Raw genomic sequence first — 23,876 nt, 5'->3', positions numbered from 1 at the left:
ACCCAGAAAGCCAGAAAGTGTATTTTTATATGAGCAATGCTTTCAAAGATGATACATATGACTTTCTGAAAAGAGAATGGCTAAGGAAGTGGAAGGAATAAAAGTAGTCTTCTAAATCTTTAATTAATGTCTTATAGCTCATGCAGCCAATGATACTGCAGGCAGAATTCTTCCTGGTATCAGAAGGGAACAGATCATGTTGGATGAAAGAAAATGAGTAAAGGTGGCTATCAGTTTAGGTGGCTATCAGTTGTTGAGTACTTACTATATGCCAGATACTATACTAGGATTTGCACAAAAATTATATCCTTGTGAATTCCTTATAATCTCTCTGCAAAACTGATTTAATTTATAGCTAAGGAAAGTTTAGATTCGTTAAGGAGTTTGCTCAAGGTACCACATATAGCACATGTTGAAGTGAGAATCTGAATCAGGTCTATTGGACTCCAAAGCCTACATTAAGTCCACTACATCATTATTTTTCTTTTGGGGTGCCTTTCCCTTGGAATTCTGGAATATCAACTCCCTGTAGTTTCTGCTTTCTGAAGCTGTACTCTCCTTCAAACACTGAAAACTTATATTAATTTATTATCAAATAACCCAGTGGTTACTTTAGCTTTGTGAAATCATGTTGTACAATAAAATCTAGTTCCAGCAGACATCTAATGGCATTGTGTATGACATTTTTGAAGACTTAGAGCACCCACAAAATCTTGAAATTATAAGCCACTAGCTTGAGTGGACCTCTTGGAGAGCTAACAGAATCACATGTAAGACTACTGTTTAGGGGAGGGCTGAATGATACCTCCCCAAAAGGTATAATTGGACCATGTAAATACATGCTGAGTTCAACAACTAAAACTAACAGAGAAGGCTACAATAACCATGATCACTTTTTAATCACCCTAATTATACCCTCCAAACACCTACTTACAGAGAAGTTGTAAGAAAATTTGTTAATAATAGAATAACCTGGGACGATGAATATTCTTTGGCGGTCTGAATAAATTATCATTATATATCCTCAACTGTGGGATACAAATAATGTAACACTTTTACAAGTCTGAAAATTATTTAGCATACCCATGTCTAATACTGAAAGACAGAAATACCAAAGGAAGGAGTTTTTGTTGCTTGCTAAGCCCAGGCTAGGTGGGACCAGAGCAGCCTACCTCCCAACAATGTAAAGATTAAAGGAGGCTGGGATACCAAATAAAAAAACAAAGTTCCTCACAGTACTTGCAATGCCAAGATAATCACATTATTGTCTGATTCATAATTGTTAAAAAACAAGCAAGCAAAAACCCCTGAAAACTTGAGGGGTCCCTACAATTTTCTGCAGAAATACTCATTTCTATTATTGTCTAAAATATCATTCCAAATGGTCTCCAGAGTAGAATAACATGAAAACAATTGGACTTGTTCTATGCATTGGGAGAAATAAAATATTCCATCACAGTTATTTAAAAATTAGAGAAGTTCAAAGGTACTGAGATATTTCCCTTTATATTATCAAAGAGCCACTGTGCTCTAAAGAAAAAGATGGGTCTTAATAAACAGTGAATAAACTGAACAGTATTTTAAAATGAAGAAACAAATACTCCACCAATAATTTCAATAATTACACTTGAGCGCCTTCTTGCAAATATATTATACTTTCTTTTTCATAATATACAAATTTGAATTCTAACGTCAAAACTTTCTAAAGATAACTGAATTTATAAATAATCCAAATGCATTTTGAAAGTTCTTCAAAAATCTCATAGTGAAATGTTCAAGAGACTTACCCTCCACCACCAAAAGCCAGTGAATCCATGTCTCCTTTGATAAAAAACATATTATCTCCTGTCCACTTAAAGACCTATATAAATTTAAAAAAAGCTTTAAATATATAGATGAAATGGTTATTATAGAGAGTTAGTTCTCCAAAACTCAAAAGAGTTAAAGCCAAGATTGGCAGTATAAGAATAAGAACACCACAAAAAGCTTGGCACAGAAGGCTCTGGTGGTTTGGGTTTCAGTGTTCATATGACTAAATTTGAAAGCACACACTCTATCACTTAACTTTCAATTCCAATTTCTCAAATTTTGTTAATTTTTCACACATACTTCTTTCTCCTGACTCTACAGACACCAAGAGTTGGATAGTTAATAGAAAAAATTGAGAAAGAAGTAAATGAGTTGAAAAAAAATCAGACACAAATGCCATTAACTTTTACCATTAAACATAAATGTATGTTAATTTGATAATATTTTAACATAGGGCCAAGGCCTTTTCTTTGGATATATATTTACTGATCACAGTTCTTAAATAAACCATGACCGTAATGGGTATTTATGATTTTCAGTTTCAATTTCTTTCAACAGTGAGAACTTAAAATCATTTGAGAAATCCAAGAGCAAACTAGACATGAATATTCTTAAACATCTTTTTCTAACCTTTTATGGGTGTTTTACCTAAACCTATCATAGTAGCAATTTCTAGCAACTTACCTTTATCAAGTTTTTCAAATGTGTTCATTACAGTTTTCAATAAAACTTTCTTTTAGCACTCGTTTTTCATAGTTATGTAACATTTAATTGACTACATTATTACACTTATCAGGTAGCAGTAACATAAAAAGTTTGAGAATAGGCACTACTGATGCTTAGAAAATCTGTAATAACTACAAGCTTTCAATTAGCTGTTGCTATCAGTTGACATATTTTATGGAAGGAATGAAAAGCATTGGTTATTCTGGTGAGCTAGTTAAGTACAAATTTGCTAAAAGAATTTTTATTGTGTTACCAAATCGTTCCTATTTTGTTCATTTATTTTTATAACCAATGGTGTTGATTCCTTTTCTTGATATTAAAATGAAGGTTTTATGTGCCACACTCCAATGTGCCCGAGATATCTAATATTGCACTCAATGTTTTAAGAATAAGTCACATATTCACTAAAATTCATTTATACCTTTACATTTTAGATTTTATTGGCATGAGAATGTACTCAATTTATGTTAGTCAAGCCACAGTAAAGCCACACAGGTAAAGAAAAAGAAACCAGTTAATAACTTTTTATTTAAATCCAAATAATTTATTTTTTATGCTTTCATGACTTACATCATTAAGCTTAGTCATTAAATGTTTCTGGAAATTTCACATCGACAATTTGTAAACAGAATGGTAATGATAATGTATATTCTTTACTAAGACCATAATTTGTGTTTGGTGCCATCCCAAGTATTATATATAAAGGATCCTCATTTAATTATTAAATGACCATGCCATATTTTATGATTCCTCATTCTATCTGCAGGAAAGTTGAAGTTCAAAATGGTCAAAGAAAAGTTACCAGGGAGCAAAAGGCAAAGATAGGGGTCAGATGCAACTGTGCATGACTCCAAAGTGCATGTTTTTTTCATTTATGCCATCTCTTTATTTTTTTTTCCTTTAACTTTTAAGTTCAGGAGTACATGTGCAGGATACACAGGTTTGTTACACAGGTAAATGTGTGCCACAGTGGTTTGCTGCACAGATCATCCGATGAACTAGGTATTAAGCCCAGCATCCATTAGCTATTATTTCTGATGCTCTCCTCTCCCTCCCCGCACCCTCACCCCTCGACAGATACAAGGTCTGTGTTGTTCCCCTGAAATGTGTCCATGTGTTCTCATCATTCAACTCTTTCTTATAAGTGAGAACATGTGGTGTTTAGTTTTCTGTTCCTGCATTAGTTTGTATGGTATATGTGGTGTATCCCATGGTGTATATGTACCACATTTTCTTTATCCAGTCTATCATTGATGGGCATTTAGGGTGATTCCATGTCTTTGCTATTGTGAATAGCGCTACAATGAACATTTGTGTGCATGAATCTTTATATTAGGAGGACTTACATTCCTTTGGGTAAATACCCAGTAATGGGATTTGCTGGGTCAAGTGGTATTTCTACCTCTAGGTCTTTGAGGAATTGCCACACTGTCTTCCATAATAGTTGAACTAATTTACACTCCCACCAACAGGGTAAAAACATCCCTTTTTCAGTTGGGCATGGTGGCTCACCTGAGGTCAGGAGTTCGAGACCAGCCTGACCAACATGGCAAAACCCCATCTCTACTAAAAATACAAAAATTAGCTGGGCATGGTGGTGTACACCTGTAATCCCAGCTACCTGGGAGGCTGAGGCAGGAGAATTGCTTGAACCTGGAAGGCAAAGGCTGCACTGAGCTGAGAATCATGCCACTGCACTCCAGCCTGGGCGACACAGCAAGACTCTGTCTCAAAAACAACAACAACAACAACAACAACAAAACAAAACATTCCTTTTTCTCTGCAACCTTGCCAGCATCTGTTGTTATTTGACTTTTTAATAATAGCCATTCTGACTGGCGTGAGATGCTACCTCATTGTGGTTTTGATCTGCATGTCTCTAATGATCAGTGATGTTGAGCTTTATTTCACAGGTTTTTTTGGCCACATGTATGTCTTCTTTTGAAAAGTGTCTTTGCCCACTTTTCAATGGTGATTTTTTTCTTGCAAATTTGCTTAAGTTCCTTGTAGATTCTGGATATTAGACCTTTGTCAGATGGATAGATTGCAAAAATTTTCTCCCATTCTGTAGGCTGTCTGTTCACTCTGATGATAGTTTATCTTGCTGTACAGAAGCTCTTTAATTAGATCCCATTTGTCAATTTTTGCTTTTGTTGCAACTGCTTTTGGCATTGTTGTCATGAAATCTTTGCCCGTATCTATGTCCTGAATGGTATTGCCTAGATTTTCTTCTAGGGTTTTTATAATTTTGGGTTTTACATTTAAGTCTTTAACCCATCTTGAGTTAATGTTTGTATATGGTTTACAGAAGGGGTCCAGTTTCAATTTTCTGCATATAGCTAGCCAGTTCTCCCAGTACAATTTATTAAATAGGGAATCCTTTCTCCATTGCTTTTTTTTGTCAGGTTTGTCAAAAATCAGATGGTTACAGGTGTGAGGTCTTATTTCTGAGTTCTCTATTCTGTTCCATTGGTCTATGTGTCTGTTCTTATACCAGTACCATGCTATTTTGGTTACTGTAGCCTGTAGTATACTTTGATGTCACGTAACGTGATGCCTGTAGCTTTGTTCTTTATGCTCAGCATTCTCTTGGCTATTTGGGCTCTTTTTGGGTTCCATATGAACTTTAAAATAGTTTTTCCTAATTCTGTGAAGAATATCAATGGTAGTTTAATGGGAATAGCACTGAATCTATAAATTGCTTTGGGCAGTATGTTATGCCATCTCTTTATAAACAAAATATTGAAATAGTGGTTCTTACCTCAAACTCTGGACAGAATGTAAAAACAAAGGTCTCTCCAGTACCATAAAAGCCATCGCTCACTTTAAATGGCTCAGATGCTAACGCACCAAAAACCTAAGGATAAAAAAGGCATATTCAATGACATGACTAACAAATTTATTTCAGTAAGCATTATTTCATCATATATGTTTAAATAAAATGCAAAAAATAGAAATCTGGTATAGTTTCATCTAATCATACCTAAAAAGGGAAAAATGGCTAGCTGCTATATAATTTACATTATTGTCAAATATAAAGTATATTGGTTTTTCAATGGAAAAACAGATTTTTTCCTAGTTTTTAAATTTTGGGATTTTATTTAAAGTAATTAAACAGACAATCTTAAAAAGTGGTTAACACATTTCAGGAGGACTTCTATGTACAATGTATGTATGATATGGATAATAACATGATGCTATGGGATTGTGGCACTTAATAAAATAAGTCCTTCAGTATAGGGAAACATTCTATCACTTTTAAAATATGCTATTTTTTCTTTATCATTATACAGTAAATTCCATGAGGGCAGGTGTTATGTGTGAATTGTTTTGTCCTTTAACCCTGTGCATGATCTTATACAAGACACACAGTACCTTAATGAGAAAACTGATGAATAAGAGATTGACCAAGTAATTTCAGTGTTATGAGTTGAAGTTTCCACATCAGAAATGGGAGTGCAGAGAGTCTGACAGATAATCTGTATAGTCACTGTCTATCCTGACATTCTATCTTTATAGTCTTAATTTTGAAAATATTTCCTTATTGAAAAGTTATTTTACATATACATTATAGAAAAGTACACAAAACATAAACGCACAGCTCAGTTTAGAACTATCACAAGGCAAAGTCCCATGCAACATTCATTCAGACCAAGAAACAGAACACTACTAGTTCTAGAAGCTCTCTTTGTGCTTCCTCTCATCAATAGCCTCAACTACCTGAAGGAGTTACTAGCCTAATACCACTATAGATTCATTTGGCCCACTGATAAAACTTTCTATAAATGAAATCATAAGAAAGTTACTCTTTGGTGTTTGATTTCTAATTCAATATTATGTTTGTGACATTCATTTTTGCCATGGCATGTAGCAGCAGTTCATTCATTTTCGTTGGTGCAAATACTTTTTCTTGGGTATGTAACCTTGGGCAAGTTGATGAGCTTATGTCATAGTTGACTCATTCTTTAATATAAAGATAACAGTATCAATCTCATAGGGCTTTCATGATTAAATAATGCATAAGTGATTAGTCAAGTTTCTCACACATAAAACACTAAAGGTGTTAGTAATACTAGTGTTTTGTTCTAATATTGCTATTTTACCTTCTCATTAGTTTCCAATTACAACTGACTTGAACTTGCTATTTGAGGAACAAACCAATATTACTCTTATTTGTGCTTTTGTTCTGGCTATCACCTTCAAACAATTATCTTTAATCAAAACTTCACCCATTATTCAAGATTCTGTCAATTTCTACCTTTCCCATGAACCTCATTCTTATTTCCTCACTTTTTCTAGGTTCTAAGAAACCTACCATTTTTCCCAGCATTAGAGATGTTGGTATGTGCAAATGTTCTTTTCTACCACTCTATAATCCCTTTGAAGGCAGTAACTCTTAATCATCATGCTCACATCTATCCTCTGTAACACTCAACATTGCCTTGCATATTAAAAGTACCCAGTAATTATCAGTTAAATAATAAAATGCACTAATAAAGTAATGTTTATCAAATAAATATGCTAAAAGTTACTGTTACTGCTCTTAAAGGATAAGCAATCTATGCAGTTGGTGTTTCATACCTGTCCATCACTGTCTTTAATCACCATCAGCACTGGGGTATCTAAACCTGTCATTGTTCGATAAAGAGTTTTCAAGCTTGTGCCATGTTTTCCAGTACCATAAACAAGAGTCCATGGATAGCCAATTGTTCTTGGTGGAAGATGCTTGGTAAGCTTTAAAATACAAAGTGTTAGTATTTACTTGATAGCTTGTTGCTCATTATGTAGAATACTAATGCCAGCTGGAATTTAATGGTGCTTATACAATATAGGCTATAAAAATAAATTAACAGTAGAAATTATTATTCTCAAAGATACTAAGATGATTGAAAAGTATTACACATTTCTCAGAATAAAATATTAATTGTCTATTAGGAAAATAAAGAATCATCCTGAACCAGACACAGATTAGAACAGAGATAAGAAACATAGATTACTTAATGCTTTTGCCTTCCATATTGAATTAACAAAAATATTTGATAGACTATTAGCTTGATTATTAAAATATCTCTCAAATAACAGGCTAGGGAGACAGACTATCCAAGTTAGGAATCAAGCTTTATTACTTCTCCCTGTGTGACCTTGAACAAACTAATCGCTCTATGCTCCCGATTTTTTAACTTAATAAAAAATGTGCATAATAAGAGCATCCAATTTCTACAGCTGTTGTAACAACTACATGAAATAATCCACATAAAGCAAGTAACAAGCACACAACAATAAAACAAATATTGGCTTTTAGTGTCTGCTTACCTAAATCTCCTAACATCTTAATTAACACTAGTTGCTATGTTTTGCTTACTCTTTCTTTTCACTGGAGTGGAATAGTAATAGCATTAACGCTGTTGCTTCAGAAACAACTAAAAAGAAGCTGTTTTACTCTAATGGGTACACACTCACACTCAGAAATGCACATATGTGAGCATGTCATACCTTTTCAATTTGATCTGGCAGTAAAAGTTCACTGGGATCACTTAGGTTTGGTCGAAAAGATTCAGACTCCAGGTCTGCTTTCACTGGAGCAACCTGCTTTGAATTTATGTCTTCCCTTGTAGTAATCTAAAACAGTAAATAGAGTTAGTGCATTAATGTAAATTTGTGATTTGCTTTCAAAATTGTCAGACTTTTCAGATAAATAAAGCTTTATATTGTAGAAAATGTGGCTAAATCTTTAACCTTAAGATTTTATAGGGCAAAAGATGGCCCATATCTAATATCTATGATGTAGCCAATGTAGGAAAAGATTTTATAACAATATAAGCAGACGTTTTCTCAGCCACTACATGAGGAAGGACTGGTAGGAATAATAAATCCCCATATTTCTGTGTAAAGATAGTTGCATGCATCTTTAATTAAGCCCTTGAAGGGCAAAAGTCAGCCAGCTGGCTTGCTTTGTGTGTGTGTGTGTGTGCGTGTGTCTGTATGTGTGTGCACGTGCTATTTAAAATAGAATTCTTTCATGCTAAACACAAAATTTGTCAAAAATAATTAACAAAACTTCCTGGGTGCCAAAATTTTAATGTAAAGAATAGTAGAATTAAAAAAATAACTATTTTCTCTGAGTTGTGCATGTATTTATTTGTTTCACTGAAAAACATTACCATTTTTTAAATGCTTTCTTTTTTTAACTTTCTAAACATTTAATTTTTTTCATCTACTTGGACCAAACAATAAATTTTACTGTTAATTTGTTCATAAATTTATTTTTTAAATTAGATTAATGTGTTGCATTACAAAGAATACATGCTTTTGCTTGGTGGAAATGATTTCACTGGTATTCTTAAAGTGATAAAAATGTTACCTAACTAAAAATAAAGCTTACTACTGCACAGTATATTCTATTGGTGCTTACTTTTTAATATTAATTTTATTTTAATATATAAAAACATACTAACATTAGAAAATAAGAGAAATGAAACATTATTATTTATGAAACTTTTAAACTGGAAAATATGCAGAATTCTATTGGAGCAGATAACTAAAATGCAGCAATGCTCAGCAACTGTGATTCTATACAGGAATGAAATTCTTGCTAAATTATTTTGTTCCTTTAACAGGTTTCTTAACAAACCTGAGCAGCATATATTTGCAACCAATACATGTTCTATAAGTGTATTGTTTTTTGACAAGAAGCTAAATACTCATTCTTTCATATCATCATGTTTCACCCTTATTTTGATGATGTGAAAGGTAAAAAGAAAAAGAAAAAGAAACCCAAGGCAGCATTAGAAGCATTAAAAGAAAAAATTCAGGTCTAGCAAAGCCATGAAAGCATATCTTATTAAGAAGAAAGAAACACAGTATAATAGACAAAACTTAAAAATGAGTTTTCAATTACATTGCTTTCTTGTTTCTAAAAAAAAAATCACAAAGATTATTTCACAGAATTTTAAGTAATTTATCCAGTTCTGTGTCTAAACTGTACTATTCCAATGTACTCCTAATACCAACCAAGAATGCCTCAAGAACAGCTTATCCTACTGAGATATTTGATGTGACGTTGATACAAATGAAATAGCCTTAAAGAAAGTATTTAAGCCTTGCTATTAATTTTTTTTTAGTTTTCCTATAGTACCATATCTTTCAGATTTTGTTTAGAAAAGATTCAATCTCAAAACCAACACCATTCTTCCAATGTTAAATGAATGAAAACTCCTCATCGCTGAAAGAAACACACAATACTGAGAATAATTCTGAAGTGACAGAACATTCTTCAGAATATTTTTCAAATGAAAAGATGACAGAAAAGATAATCCATAGCTCTTCAAGGCAATACTATAACCTTTAATACAAAAAGGAATTTAATTTTAGTGCTGCAGTCAAAGCAAATTCTTCAAATGAGATTTGCCATGACAAAGAACACTAAAAACAGGGAGTATTTAGTCTCTGGAGGGGTTTAAACTACTGAAGGGGGCACCTGGAGGCGTCTGCAGAGTGTGCGCAGTTCTTCAGTATTTAGAGCATCGATCCTGCGGTGATACTCAGCCACTGACACTACCTAAATATGGAGACAGGAAGACAATAATTCCACTGACAGTTGAGAAAAACAGCAAAAAAAAAAAAAAAAAAGAGGAGAAATTAAAATGGGAAGAGAACTATAATTAGGATTTCTTCCCCACTCTATGCTGAAAATCCAAGAGATTTATATATCAAACTAGAGTGAAATACCCATGAATGATTTTCACTACTACATCCAACTAGTTGGTATGTAAGGTTTATTTTATGGACTATTCCATATAGATTCAACTTAGTAAATAGAAATTATAGTTTTTTATACAGAAAACACTATATAAAACACATACTTTGCTAACATTAAAGATAACATCTGAAAACTAAATGGTCTTGCAGTTACAGAGGAAGTGGTAGTTTCAACTACCCACTCCAAATTAGGTGAGCTCAAACATTATATCCTAATGGCCATGCTGGAAGAATTTCTTCTAGGTACAGGTGACAAACATACCCATCTATAACAGAAACAACAGAGGGGAGAAGAGCAAGAAAACAATATAGAAGTACATTTTAAAACCTATGGCAATAAGAAAGATAAGCTCTAGAAAGTAGAAAATTAGATTTTCAAAAGTATGTCTAATCAAAAGTACCTTCTAAGTATGTCTGCTTTAGTCCTTTAAATGACATTTTTTTTCTAGTTTTTGCCTCTCTCCTGTTTTATTTCTTTATGGTTTTTACTGTATCACTTGTGACTAAAATTTAACAACTTTCCCACATTTTAACTTTCAAAGGAAAACTTTCTATCTTCTATAATTGCCTAGACCAGGCTCTTGCACAGTATTAAATTTGAAAGCCATATATGACAGATAAACACTATTATAGAAAGCCCACAAAAACAGGTAAGTTTCCTCAGGTTGACATAATAGTTACAGCTTTTTCAGATCATGACATAATTCTAAAAACAGTTACCATACCACAGTGAACGCTAATGGTGTCATAAATATGTGACGATTCTCTTGAGCTATGACTAGTTCCTCTTGTAATCAATCAAACATGCACAGAGGCTCTGACCATAAAATGAGTTAAACCAACTGGCTCATAAAGCATTTAGATTTTGAACCTAGGTTTTAAAGGCTTTTTATTTAGCCAACTAAAAGGAACTGGCTACCAGTAAACATCAAGGTAACTATGAAAAGCTATGTAAACTTGTTGAAAGTTCTGAAAGGCATGAGAATAGAAAAACGGAAAAGAGGCTGGACAGATTTCCATTCTGGCCATTATTATTATATTGAATTTTGCGAAGCAACAAAGCATACAATGTTAGCTGACTCTGTACTTAGAAACCAGCAGCTGTTATTCTCTCTAGCTCTTGGGGGGGCAGGGGTGGCGGTCAGATAAACCTGGGTTCCCCATTGCCTGACTATCAATTTTGTTATAAAACAATGAAAATAATAAAAGTGCATATCAAATCTGGTTTTACGTGAATTACTGAGGAAACGCATATTAAGGACTCAGTATAGTGCCCAGAACATATTAATGAGAGCTACTATTATTAATATGACTTTTACTTGATTACTTTTCACCAATTACCCTGAGGACTAGGACTAAATAATAATGGCTGAAGAGCCTCCTTATTTATTTTTGGTTTTAATTTTTGAATGAGAATATTTCAGGTTTGACATCTCAACTATTTTTAACATTTTGATTATTCTGAATTTAATTTTTATATTTCAGTATTAGATAAAAATAATGAACGACTTTCAATTAAGAACAATAGGATTTCAATAAAGATTAAAGAAAAATTAGGTACTAAAAATAAAAAAACATCATGGGCTTGCTTTTCTATGCCCAGCAAAACAGGTCTCTAGAAATATTTAATGGCCAATTATATTTTTCTTTCTTTTTTTCATGGCCTTCAATCCAATAGTCTCCTAGACAAGGATTCTCAAAAATAACTTATCTAATCCTCTGCTTTCCTTCTATCCCTCCAGTTAACAATTATCTTATACCTATATTCTAAAACTCCTTCATTTACTATAGGAAAAACACTTCCTGGGTGGAAGTGAAATTAAATTATGCTTACAAAAGAGATCAGTCATAACCTAATTGTATCAGCATTGCTGAGAGTAGGAGTTACTAATAAGAGAACAATAAACCGCCATCATAAGGCTAAGCTTATCTTAATAACACTTGATTAAGTCATAGTTTCTTTCACGTCACAAATCTACTTTTTTGAATTTATTTTTTTCAATTTTGTTTTTTTCTAGGACTTAAAAACTTTCTGCTTCCTTAACCTTAAACATTTACTCATGCCCTGATGGGTGAGGATACAGAAAACTGTAAGAAAAAAAAAAAAAGCCTGTGAGTTAATAGAAAAAAGAGATTTGAATTTGAGTACAGAAATATACTTCCTTCTCTCAAAATAAAGGGATAAAAGAGCTATATATTCCCAGTATATATGAGGAAACTGGAATTAGTCTTACACTAATTTTTACCCCTTGGTAAACCATATTCCATGTATACAATTTATTACTTTACCCAAAAGATTGAACCTAAATAAAAAATGAATACATTTCTCCAAAATATCCCTTATCACGCTCTGAATTATTAGGAGTAAACAGTTGAGAAAATCAAGACCTTCCAATTAAAAGTGCATTCACTGGCTAAAAAAATCATTTCTTGAGGAATAAAGTATTTGGATATACTGCTAAGTTCTATCTGTAGGAACTAAGTACCATGACCTATACTCTGCAGAATTAAATGCCATTCTCTAGTCTTTTCAGTCTTTGACAAAGGACCCTCACACAGAGAAAGTATTTTCCTAAGCCTTTACTTCTACAGAATTACCAATGGAAAGGCAGGGGTAAATCCACACATCACTATTACAAATGGACTAAAAAAAACAGAGACTAGAGAAAATTCACAGTTGCTGCCAATCCCATGAATAAGAACACGTTCATCTCTTAGATATAAAGAACAATACCTTATGGATGTTCCAGTGTTTCCCCAAAATTACTCCAAAACAAACCCCAAATCTCCCTTCCTTCAATGTCTTGCACACTAACAAAAATATGCTAGTTATACGTCAATGTGCCATTTTTACTACTTTCTCAGTAAATGGAAATGCAAGAGAAAAAGAAATACTATCTAGTCAATGCCACTTATACTTACTTTGGTCCCAAAAAATATGTTAAAGAAGGAAATATAACTCTAAGCTTCTGTATCAAACAAAAAGAGCATACAACAGCACCCCTGAAGTCACATAAGCCGTTGTTCTACTATATCTCATCATATATTAACAGTCTTCATTACAAAATAAGACCTGAATTATGTTAAACTTTGCCCCATTTTGCCCAAATTAAAACTACTGCTTTCAAAATAACATTCCATTTTGAGACCAGCCTGGGCAACATGGAGAAATCTCGTCTCTACAAAAAAATACAAAAAATTAGCCGGGCCTGGTGGCATGGAAGGATCACCTGAGCCCAGGAGGCTGAGGCTTCAGTAAGCCAAGATCAAGCCACTGCACTCCATCCTGGGCAACAGAGCAAAATCCTGTCTTAAAAAAAAAATCCAGAATTAATTCTATTAGAGAAGTTTGATTTGAAAAAAATCTGCATTTAAAATCACTTCCTGTCTTTCATCAATACTGGGAAAAGGAAAAAAAGGGAAGGAAGAGGGAAGCCATATCCCCATATCCTTTTTTTTTTTCTTTTTTTTTTTGAGACGGAGTCTCCCTCTGTCACTCAGGATGGAGTGCAGTGGCACAATCTTGGCTCACTGCAACTTCTGCCTCCTGGGTTCAAGTGATTCTTCTGCCTCAGCCTCCCAAGTAGCTGGGACTACAGACGTGTGCTGGGACTACATACAGGCATGTGCCACCACGCCCAGCTAATTTTGTATTTTTTGTAGAGATGGGGTTTCACCATATAAACTATACTAAAAAAATGTGTGTTACAAATTCTAGGGGAACCATTTAAAAAAGTTTTTTAAAAAAGTATAACTGAGATGCTAAGAGATGAAAGAATATGGAATCAAATTAAATCTGAAGCACAGGAAAATAAAATTAGAGCAGAAATCAATAGATTAAAAACAAACTCAATAGAAAAACAGCAATGGAACCAGAAGCCAGTTTTGTAATCTTTCAAAAGGTCAATAAAATTGATAAACCTCTACCTCTAGCCAGGACAGATGAGAGTGAGAGAATAAATATCAGAAATGAAGAGGTGCCATCATTACTGATCCCATGGATATTAAAAGAATAATGAAGAAATACTATAAACTGTACACTCATTAATTTGATAATCTATATAAAGCAAACCAATTCCTTGAAAGACACAAACCACCAAAAGTCACACAAGAAGAAAAAGGTAATGCATGCCTATTATCTCAGCTACTCAGGAGGCTGAGGTGAGAGGATCACTTGAGCCTATGAGTTCAAGACCAACCTAGGCAACATAGCAAAACTCTAACTCAAAAAAAGAAAGAAAGATATGTATTTAATTAATCAATAATTAATAACCTCCTAAAACAGAAAGCACAAGGCCCAGATAGACTCACTGATGAATACTACCAAACATTTACAAAGAAATTATACAAACTCTCCACAATCTCTTCCAGAAAACAGAAGCAGAGGGAATACTTCTTAACTAATTCTGTGAGGACAGCATTACTCTAATAGAAATAAAAACTTTACAAGAAAGAAAAACTACAGGCAATTATCTCTCATTAACATACATGCAAAAATTCTCAACAAAACACTAGCAAACTGAATTAAGCAATGTACAAATGTATAGAATTATATACAACGACCAAGTAGAACTTATCCCACCTACACAAGACTGGTACAACCTTGAAAATCAATTGATGTAATCTATTACATCAACATGGTAAAGAAGAAAAATCATGTGATCTTATCAACAGATACAAAAAAAGCACTAGTCAAAATCCAACACTAATAAAAATGCTCAGGAAGTTAGGAATAAAGAGGAACTCCCTCAACTGGATAAAGAACATGTATTAAAAAAATTCAGTTAATACAACACATAATAGTGAGAAACAAGATCCTTTCACACTAAGACTGGGAGCAAGGAAAGGCTATCCCTTGTCAGTACTCTTACCTGACATTATGCAGGAAGTCCTAGCTAATGCAATGAGACAAAGTTATATAAATTAAATTTAAGGAAAATTAAAGTTATATAAATAGGGAAGAAAGAGATAAAACTGTCTTTGTTAGCAGATGACATGATTGTTAGTATAAAAAATCCCAAAGAATCAATCAAAACTCTACTGGAATAAGTGATCATGGCAGGCTTTCAGAGTGCAAGATTAATATGCAAAAGTCAATGGTCTTTCTATATATCAGCAATGAAAACTTGGAATTTGAAAGTTAAAAAGAATACCATTTATATTAGCATAATGTAAATGAAATACATATAATTCTAACAAAATACATAGAGATCTACGTGAAAAAAAGTAGAAAACTGTGATGAATAAAAGATTGAAATACATATCCCACATTCATAGATAGGAAGACTCAATATTGTCAAGCTGTCAGGTCTTTCCAACTTGATGTATAGATCCAATACAATTTCAATCAAAATTCTACCAGGTTATTTTGTAGATACAGGCAAATCGATTCTTATATTTATAGAAATAGTTTATATGTAAAGACACAGAATAGCCAAGACAGCAATGAAGAAAAAGAACAAAGTTGGAAGATTGATACTACTCAACTTCAAGACTTATTATACTATAAAGCTACAGTAATCAATACATCATGGTTTTGGCAAAAGAACTGACAAACAGATCAATGATACACAATAAAATACTGAGAAATATCCCACATAAATAGGGTCAACTGACTTTTAACAAAGGAGTAAAGACAATTCAGAGGAGAAATAATGGTCTTTACCCCAATAGCATTGGAACAACTGGATATCCACCTGCAGAACAGTCAACTGAGACACAGTCTTTACACCAAATGGACTACAGAGGAAAACACAAAACTATGGATCTCCTAGAAAATAGCACAGGAAAAAAATCTTGGTGACCTTAAGTCTGAAGGTGCATTTTTAGATAAAATACCACAAGTACAATCCATGAAAAAGAAAATTATTAAGTTGAATTTCATTAAAATTAAAAATTTCTACTGTGTGAAAGACACTGTCAAGAGAATGAAAAAGACAAGCTACAGACTAGAAAATCTCTGCAACATATATAAATGATAAAGGACTGTTATCCAAAATATATGAAGGAATACAGATAGGAAGGAAAGAGACAAAATGGTCTATCTCTATGTTTATGTAAAACATAACAATAAGATATCAAACAACCTGATTAAAATATGGACAAAAGATATGAATAAACATCTCATTAAAGAAGATATACAAATGGAAAGTAAGACTATGAAAGGATGCTCACTATGATACGTCACCATGGAAATGCAAATTAAAATGACTGAGATATCACTACACATCTATTTAAATAAAAGCTAAAATCCAAAGCACTGACAACAGCAAATGTCAGCAGGGATGTGGAGAATAGGAATTCTCATTTGTTGTGGATACCATGCAAAATGGGTACAGCCAGATGAAAGACAGTTTGGCGTTTCTTTTTACTTTCTTTCTTTGTTTCTTTTCTTTTTACTTTGTTTCTTATCTTTTTTTCTTTTTTTTTTTTTTAGAGACAAGGTCTCACTATGTTGCCCTGGCTGATCTCAAACTCCTCCCACTTCAGCCTCCTAAAGTGTTGATATTACAGGCGTGAGTCACCACACTGGCCTAGCAAACACACCCTTAACATAGGATAGAGTAATCATGTTACTTGGTATTTACAAGTTGAAAACTTTCATCCACACAAAATCTACATCTAAAAGTTTGTAACAGTTTCTTTTCATAAGTGCCAAAAGGTGGAAGAAAGCAAAATGACCTTTACCAGGTGAATGGGTAAAGAAGTAGATAAAACCATAAAATAGAATATTAATCAGCAATAAAAACAAATGAGCTGTCAAGCCAAAAAGACATGAAGGAGTCTTAAATAAAAATTGCTAAGTGAAAGAAGCCAATCTGAAAAGGCTACGTACTATATGATTCCAACTATATGACGCTCTGCAAAATGCAAAACAGTGGAAAGACCAGTGGGTGCTAGGTGTCCACTGGAAGGGAATGAGTGATAAACGGCTGCGGCACAGGGAATTTTTAGGGCAGTAAAATTATACCATGTGATTCTACAACTAGATACATGTCATTATACACTTTTCAAAACCCACGGAATATACAACTCAAAGAATGAACCCTAATGTAAACTATAGACTCTGCATGACAATATATCAACATTAGTTCATACACTGTAACATATATCACACTAATGTCATATGTGAATAACAGGGAAAACTGTGTTTCGGGGAAAAGAGAGCATATGGAAACTCTCTATACCTTCCATTCAATTGTTCTGTAAACCTAATATTGATCTAAAAAATGAAATCTATTATAATTTAAAAAGTTAGGGGGATAATAAAACAAAAAATCCAGAGAGGTAGTTACCAATATGAGGGTGACACAAGATGAGATGAGAAAAAACACACAGACAGATGCAGCTACACTAATGATGTTCTAGTTCTAATATTGAGTAGTGGTACATCACAGATGTTCATTTTACTATTATGCCTCATAACTTGCATACATAAGATATATGCGTTTCAACTACTGAGTCAGTGTTACAGCTCTCTTAGAATTTATCTAGCAGGTTTTCTGGTCTTCACTGGAAAGCCCCCTATGCTATTAAATTTCTTTAAATGAAAAATAAAAAACAATTGAGTCAAATAAATTAAGAAAAAATATTCTACATTGAATATATGTGTATGCTTTTTTCAACTAGGTTGTGATTGGAGAGCAGAAGATGTTTCAGTTACCATAAGACATATATAAATACTGGTTAATAAATGTCTTATGACTATCTACTGATAGATAGGCGGCATAATATTGAAGAATACTGGCTTTGGTTTTAGACTGCTACCTTAATTTTGATTCTGATTTTTATTAGTTTTGTGAACTTAGGGAGCCTCATTTAGTTTCTCCATTTCTGATTCTTCAAATGGAAATACTTGTACATTTTATGAGAAATAAATAATATGTATAAAGTACATATAAAATAGGTTCTGATACATTAAACATAAGAAATAAATAATTCTCTTCCTCTTGTTATATTCTGAAGATTTTTGAGGGCAAGTATGGCAAAGAGTTTAAGGGCATCAGCTAGAGCCAGAATGCCTAGATTAAAAAATCAGCTCTGACTTGCACTAGTTGTAGTATGGTTGCTATGTCCCTGTTTTTTCACTTGTAAAATGGAGATGATAAAGTAATATTCCACAGGGTTGTGAGGATTAAATAAGGTAACTTATATTAAGTGTTTAGAAGAATATTTGGTATACACTGTCAGTACAAGAAATTATTTTTATCATTAGAGTTATTATCTCATGCTGAAGTCACTGGAAAGATTTTTACATTTAAATTAGCTCTTCCTAAAAATCCACCTGTCGGCTAATTCTTGAACAGATGTAAATAATTCGACATACAAACTTTTCTCCTGTGTTTTCATATATGAAAGCCTAAATTAAAAAAAAGTCTGTTCATATATGACGGCCTAAACTAAGAAAATGGTGATGAAATTAGTGACTACTGATAAAGGTAATGAAACAATGATGCTATTTAATGACTTGTGACTTTGATTAAGACTAAATCATTATAAAATGGGCTTACAATTTCAAGTAAATTACGGTTTATTGACAGACACTAACAAGGTAGAATATAGCACATGAATATATCAAATACATGAATAGTTTCAAATAAACGAATGATTAAAGTTTAAATTATCAGAATAAACTATAAAACGGCCTTTAAAAAAATAAAAGATAACAAAACTTAAGCATGCTTGATCAATATGGTTCTCATTGAAGCTAACTGGCAAAAGGTTAATTTCATGCCATGCATTTTGTTAGGAGTGTATGCTACTTATTAGTTATTAATGTATTTGAGATATAAATTAAACAAAACAATCTGGTTAACACACAGGGTTACTGTAAGGTCATGTGATACTAAATACATAGGCATTTGGAAAATTGTCAAGGTATCTACAGATACCTCAGTGATAATCTCTCTTACAGAGGTAGTAATAATATGGCCATATTATTTGTTGGGTAAAGACGAAGAATTCTAAAAAGCTACACATTACAAACTCCAAAAAGTCAAATTTCATTTGCTCTGAAATACTGTTTATTCTCTTAGTTTTTTTTTTTTTTTTTTTTTTTTTTCAGTTTAAAAGCATAAGAGGCCCCTGTCAGGCAAAATCTTACAGGGATCTCAATCTACAAAGCAGGTAAAAGAACTGCTAATCCTTTTCATCCCAATTTTCTTAAGAGCTGCCTGCCCTACAGCTCCTAGAATATCTGCTTTAAAGCAAAGAAAACAACTAGAAAACTGGGACTTCAGCTTGTCTACACATCAAAACACATCATATTGTTCTATTTCAGAAAAACTTCAAAGTCATCCTGGTGAACTACAATATGTGCTAGGGTCAAGCTGTCTCTATACTACATGACAACTTAGTTCAGTGACCACTCCATGCTTCAACTAGTCTTCAAATGGGAAATAATTCTACTAAACTTTCAGGGTTACTGTGAGGGTTCAATTAAATAACATATATGTATGGGCAGAGCTAATGACCAATGAGTAGGAAGCATTCTTGCTCAGGCATGAAATAAAGTATCTGACAAAATTACATAGCCTCCCATAAGAATGAACAGAACTTGGCTGGGTGCAGTGGCCTGGAATCCTAACACTATGGGAGGCCGAGGCGAGTAGATCTCCTGAGCTGAGCTCAGGAGTTCAAGTCCAGCCTGGGCAACAAGGCGAAACCTAGTCTCTATAAAAAATACAAAAAAATTAGTGGGCCGTGGTGGTGCACGCTTGCAGTTCCAGCTACTTGGGGGGCTGAGGCAGGAAGATCACTTGAGCCCAGGAGGCGGAGGTTGAAGTAAGCCAAAATCCCATCACTGCATTCCAACCTGGGTGACAAAGTGAGACCCTGTCTCAAAAATAAAAATAAAAATAAAGAATGAACAGGACTTGGACGTGGTGACTGTAATAAGTGTAAGTGTTTGATGCACATTAATTAGATTGACCTATAAATTTCAGAATATCCACAATTTATTTTGCTTGTATTTGTAATAAACTGTATTGAAGTCTTTGCAAACTAAGAATAAATGATCATTCAAACTTCAAATCAAAAAAAATGTATGAATAGCTTCATTGTTCATGGTTTAAGAAAAAAAAAACAACGGTGTGAACTGATTTATCTGGTAAATCTAATCACAAATTTCAAAAATTCAATCATTTCAGGTGCCTAAATCCCTCTGTGCTGATGTAACATATAAATGAATTTTGAAATTACAATTAAAAATAACACCTATTAAAATTTTAATATTTTGACACACTTAACATTTAAGGAAGGCAAGCTGCTTTGGGGGCATCTTCCAAAGTCCTTATTGGATTTTAAATCATCTACAATTAACAGTAAAAATAAAATAAACATTCATAAGCAAAATATAATCCCAAATTACCACAGAAAGAGCAATGGACAATACATTTATAACAATGTACACATACAGAAAAATAACAATAGTATGGTTGACTGAATTTCCTTACTAGGATATCGTTTAAAGATTTGTATTAGGTAGCATTGCCTGAAAACTTTTTGAATAGCTTAAAAAACCTTTTAGTCAGATTCTTAAAATTTACCCTTAAATAAACAATATTATAAAAGAATCTGGTTTGAGATCCAGTCAATAATAATTTACTCTGTTCTATTCAATTTATTTTCAAGCAAGAGAAAATTCTGAATATTTTTCTACAAAGTTAAGCTAAAATAAAAAACATTAAGGCAGCAATTAAAATTTAGTATCTTCCTGTTGGTGTAGAACATACAAAACACTTAATATGAAACAAAATTACAGTCCCTTATTAATTTCCCTTTTTGAAGATACTCAGAATTAACAGAAACAACTTCAAGGTACTTTGTAAAATCATAAAATTTTGTATTCTATAAATATCCTCTATGCTTAAACTTTCAGAAACTGTATAATTTTTCATGTCACCATGAAAAGACTAGTATATATACAAATTAAAATAATTGACTAAGATTTACCAGAGTGTATTTATGATTAATTGGTTGATGTCTTCTTCCTTTTTTCCCATACCAGAGACGAGACATTTCCTTTCCAGGGCAAATTAAGTTACATAAAATCACGTAAGAACTGTTTTCAAAAGCATTCTTGCTCTGTCAAAGATAAATTTCCAGCACCAGAGCCTTACTACAGTGACAAAACAGTTTGCTAGAGACAAAGATTTGATTGACAAGAGAGAGAGCTAATCACTAAGTAGTATCCATAGCAATGATAGTCCTGAGTGGAGGCTGTAAAGCTGGGGAGGGAAGAGAGAATTTCCCATGCTTAAGTTTGGTTGCACTGTATCCAAATGTGCAAAGAAAGGGCTCAAAACTTTAAAGATACAGAGCCTATATTTCCAAACATCAGTACATGAAGAAATACACTAAAAGTAACCCAGTAACAAAAAAGTAGTAAATATAATTTCCAGAGTCTCTCAAAGCACATTAATGATTTTAATGGACATTTTGTTTGTTCATACAGTCATAAAATTATGTTCCTTACTTACAGCTAACAGTACTATAAAATTGTATCTTTTATGTGAACATTTTTTAAGCAATAAGATGCCTTTTGTGGACTCTTCCACCCTAAAATTTTACAGAATGACTATGTAAAAACCAAGCCAATGTGCTACAAATAAATCCTACACAAATATTCAGTGACCTGAAAATCCCTTTGCCTGTTACACAGTCTGTTTTTAAATTGCATTTTCTAACATCTAATTTCTTGAAAAGGTAGTTATATTCACTATGCCTACATATACTTCACTAACCAGTGATATTTTGAATATAAGAAAAGAAGTGAATTTTTTAAAGATTAAATATAAACTACAAATATATATAAACTAAAACTATCTAGAATTCAGTTTTAATTAGAGTATCAATATCATGATGATACATTTGAAAATTTCTTCCATTTTAGGGTAAAGCAGTTCCTTCCACTTCACTTTGTTGTATGTACACATGATGCCACTTTTTCACACACACACTACCTTTCTAACATGCAATACTGCATCCCAACCAAACCCCCAACTCCCATCTCCTTCCTCCACATTCCAGCATGCGCTCACACAGGGCACAGCACACCCCACAGTAACACCCTACCTCCCCCACATACCAGCCATTTCCCCTATTCCTCTCATTCAGCCCCACTACATTTACCCTAAAATCTGTCCTACAGTCCCTCACAGGCACACCATCATTATCTTCACACCAGGCTTAAAGTTCTCTTCTACATACAGTGCATTGTGGTCACACTCCACCCCTCCATCACAGACTCTCCTAACAACCATGAGCAATATTATATAATTTGGTGGTGGTGGTGGTGGTGGAAGCAGCATTTTGAAAGCTTGTCATAACTTCCAGCTACATTTTCTAAAATAACAAATATGATGTGTGTTCCAAAATGACGTTTAAATGAGATATTAAAAACAAAACCAAAAACCATCAAGCATGGCATAGTCTATTCTGTTGGTTGCCTATTCAATATCCACCCTTACACCTCCTTCCTAAAGTGGCCTTGATTTTGCTCAGGTATCCTTCCAGCCTTGTGTTTCTGAGGAGGCTGGCTCTCATCTCTGGACAGAACTAGTCATTAGAGACTTAAATCAGTGGCTTTCAAGTTTTAGCTAGCATCAAAATCACCTGGAGTATTTGTTATACCAGAATGCTGGGCTCCAAAAATGGTTTCTAATTAATCAGACTCAAATGGGGCCTGAGAATTTGCATTTCTAACAAATTCCCAGGTGCTGCTGCTGCTGACGGTCTGAGAACTACACTTTGAAAAACAACAGGTTTAAGCTATTCTGAGTGTGGTTTTCTGTTTCTCGAAGTCATCCAAATTTATAAATACAGTGTCAGGCAAACATAAAATGAGCTCAGTAAGTCTCCTTCTTGCCCTTTCTGTTTTTGTAGTATTTACAACACATATTGCTAAGTCATTTAAATTTGCCTACATATCCAAGAGTTTGAAGCAGATGTCAATTGTTATTATTATAACATGATGGGATATAAAACAAAGCACTTTTGAAAACACTACCAGTTTACAAGTTGAACATAATCTGTTCTCATAATTCAGATATTCAATTTAATAATCCTTTTCCTTTACTTTATTCGAACTGAAGTTATTAAATTACCTTATATCTCTTCCTATTTGAGTTGGGAATGGTATGATAGAAGCTATAATACATAATTTACCCTACTCACTATTTATTATTTTATGCCAGGTGAGATGGCTGTAATCCCAGCGCTTTGGGAGGCTGAGGCAGGAGGATTACTTGAGCCTATAAGATTGAGATCAGCCTGGGCAATACAGCAAGACTCTATCTCTACAAAAAAAAAAAAAAATTAGCTGGATGAGGTGGCACATGCCTGTAGTCCCATCTACTGAGGAGGATGAGGCAGGAGGACCTCTTGAGCCCAGGAGTTCGAGGATGCAGTGAGCTGTCAGTGTGCCATTGCATTCCAGCCTGGGCAACACAGCAAGACCCTTTCTCAAAAAATAATAATAAATTTAAAAATAAAGTAATATTTTAGAATTTTAATATTTAAAATCATAAACTAGTCTGTCACCCATACATCCTCTTCTGACAGTCTATATTAGAGGTTTTTTT

General features: G+C 33.4%; 1 protein-coding gene and 1 non-coding gene across 10 annotated transcripts in view; one reads left to right on the top strand and one right to left on the bottom strand.

The window, feature by feature from the left end:
- OXR1 (oxidation resistance 1) overlaps positions 1–23,876 on the bottom strand; it is a 490,658-nt gene that overhangs the window by 5,055 nt on the left and 461,727 nt on the right. For 4 of the 9 annotated variants that reach the window (NM_001372293.1, XM_054560902.1, XM_009244016.3 and 1 more), the window contains 5 exon segments: positions 1,788–1,861; positions 5,297–5,392; positions 7,117–7,269; positions 8,029–8,154; positions 10,013–10,093. In NM_001372293.1, coding sequence (NP_001359222.1) covers positions 1,788–1,861; positions 5,297–5,392; positions 7,117–7,269; positions 8,029–8,154; positions 10,013–10,093 — 530 coding nt within the window. 9 annotated transcript variants of the gene reach the window in all.
- LOC112134777 (U7 small nuclear RNA) lies at positions 17,757–17,818 on the top strand. Its single transcript, XR_002916129.1, has one exon. It is a non-coding gene; the product is annotated as a U7 small nuclear RNA (small nuclear RNA).

Source organism: Pongo abelii, chromosome 7, assembly GCF_028885655.2.
Source record: "Pongo abelii isolate AG06213 chromosome 7, NHGRI_mPonAbe1-v2.0_pri, whole genome shotgun sequence".
In the NCBI taxonomy this organism is placed as follows: Eukaryota; Metazoa; Chordata; class Mammalia; order Primates; family Hominidae; genus Pongo; species Pongo abelii.
This window is presented reverse-complemented; position numbering and strand designations above follow the sequence as displayed.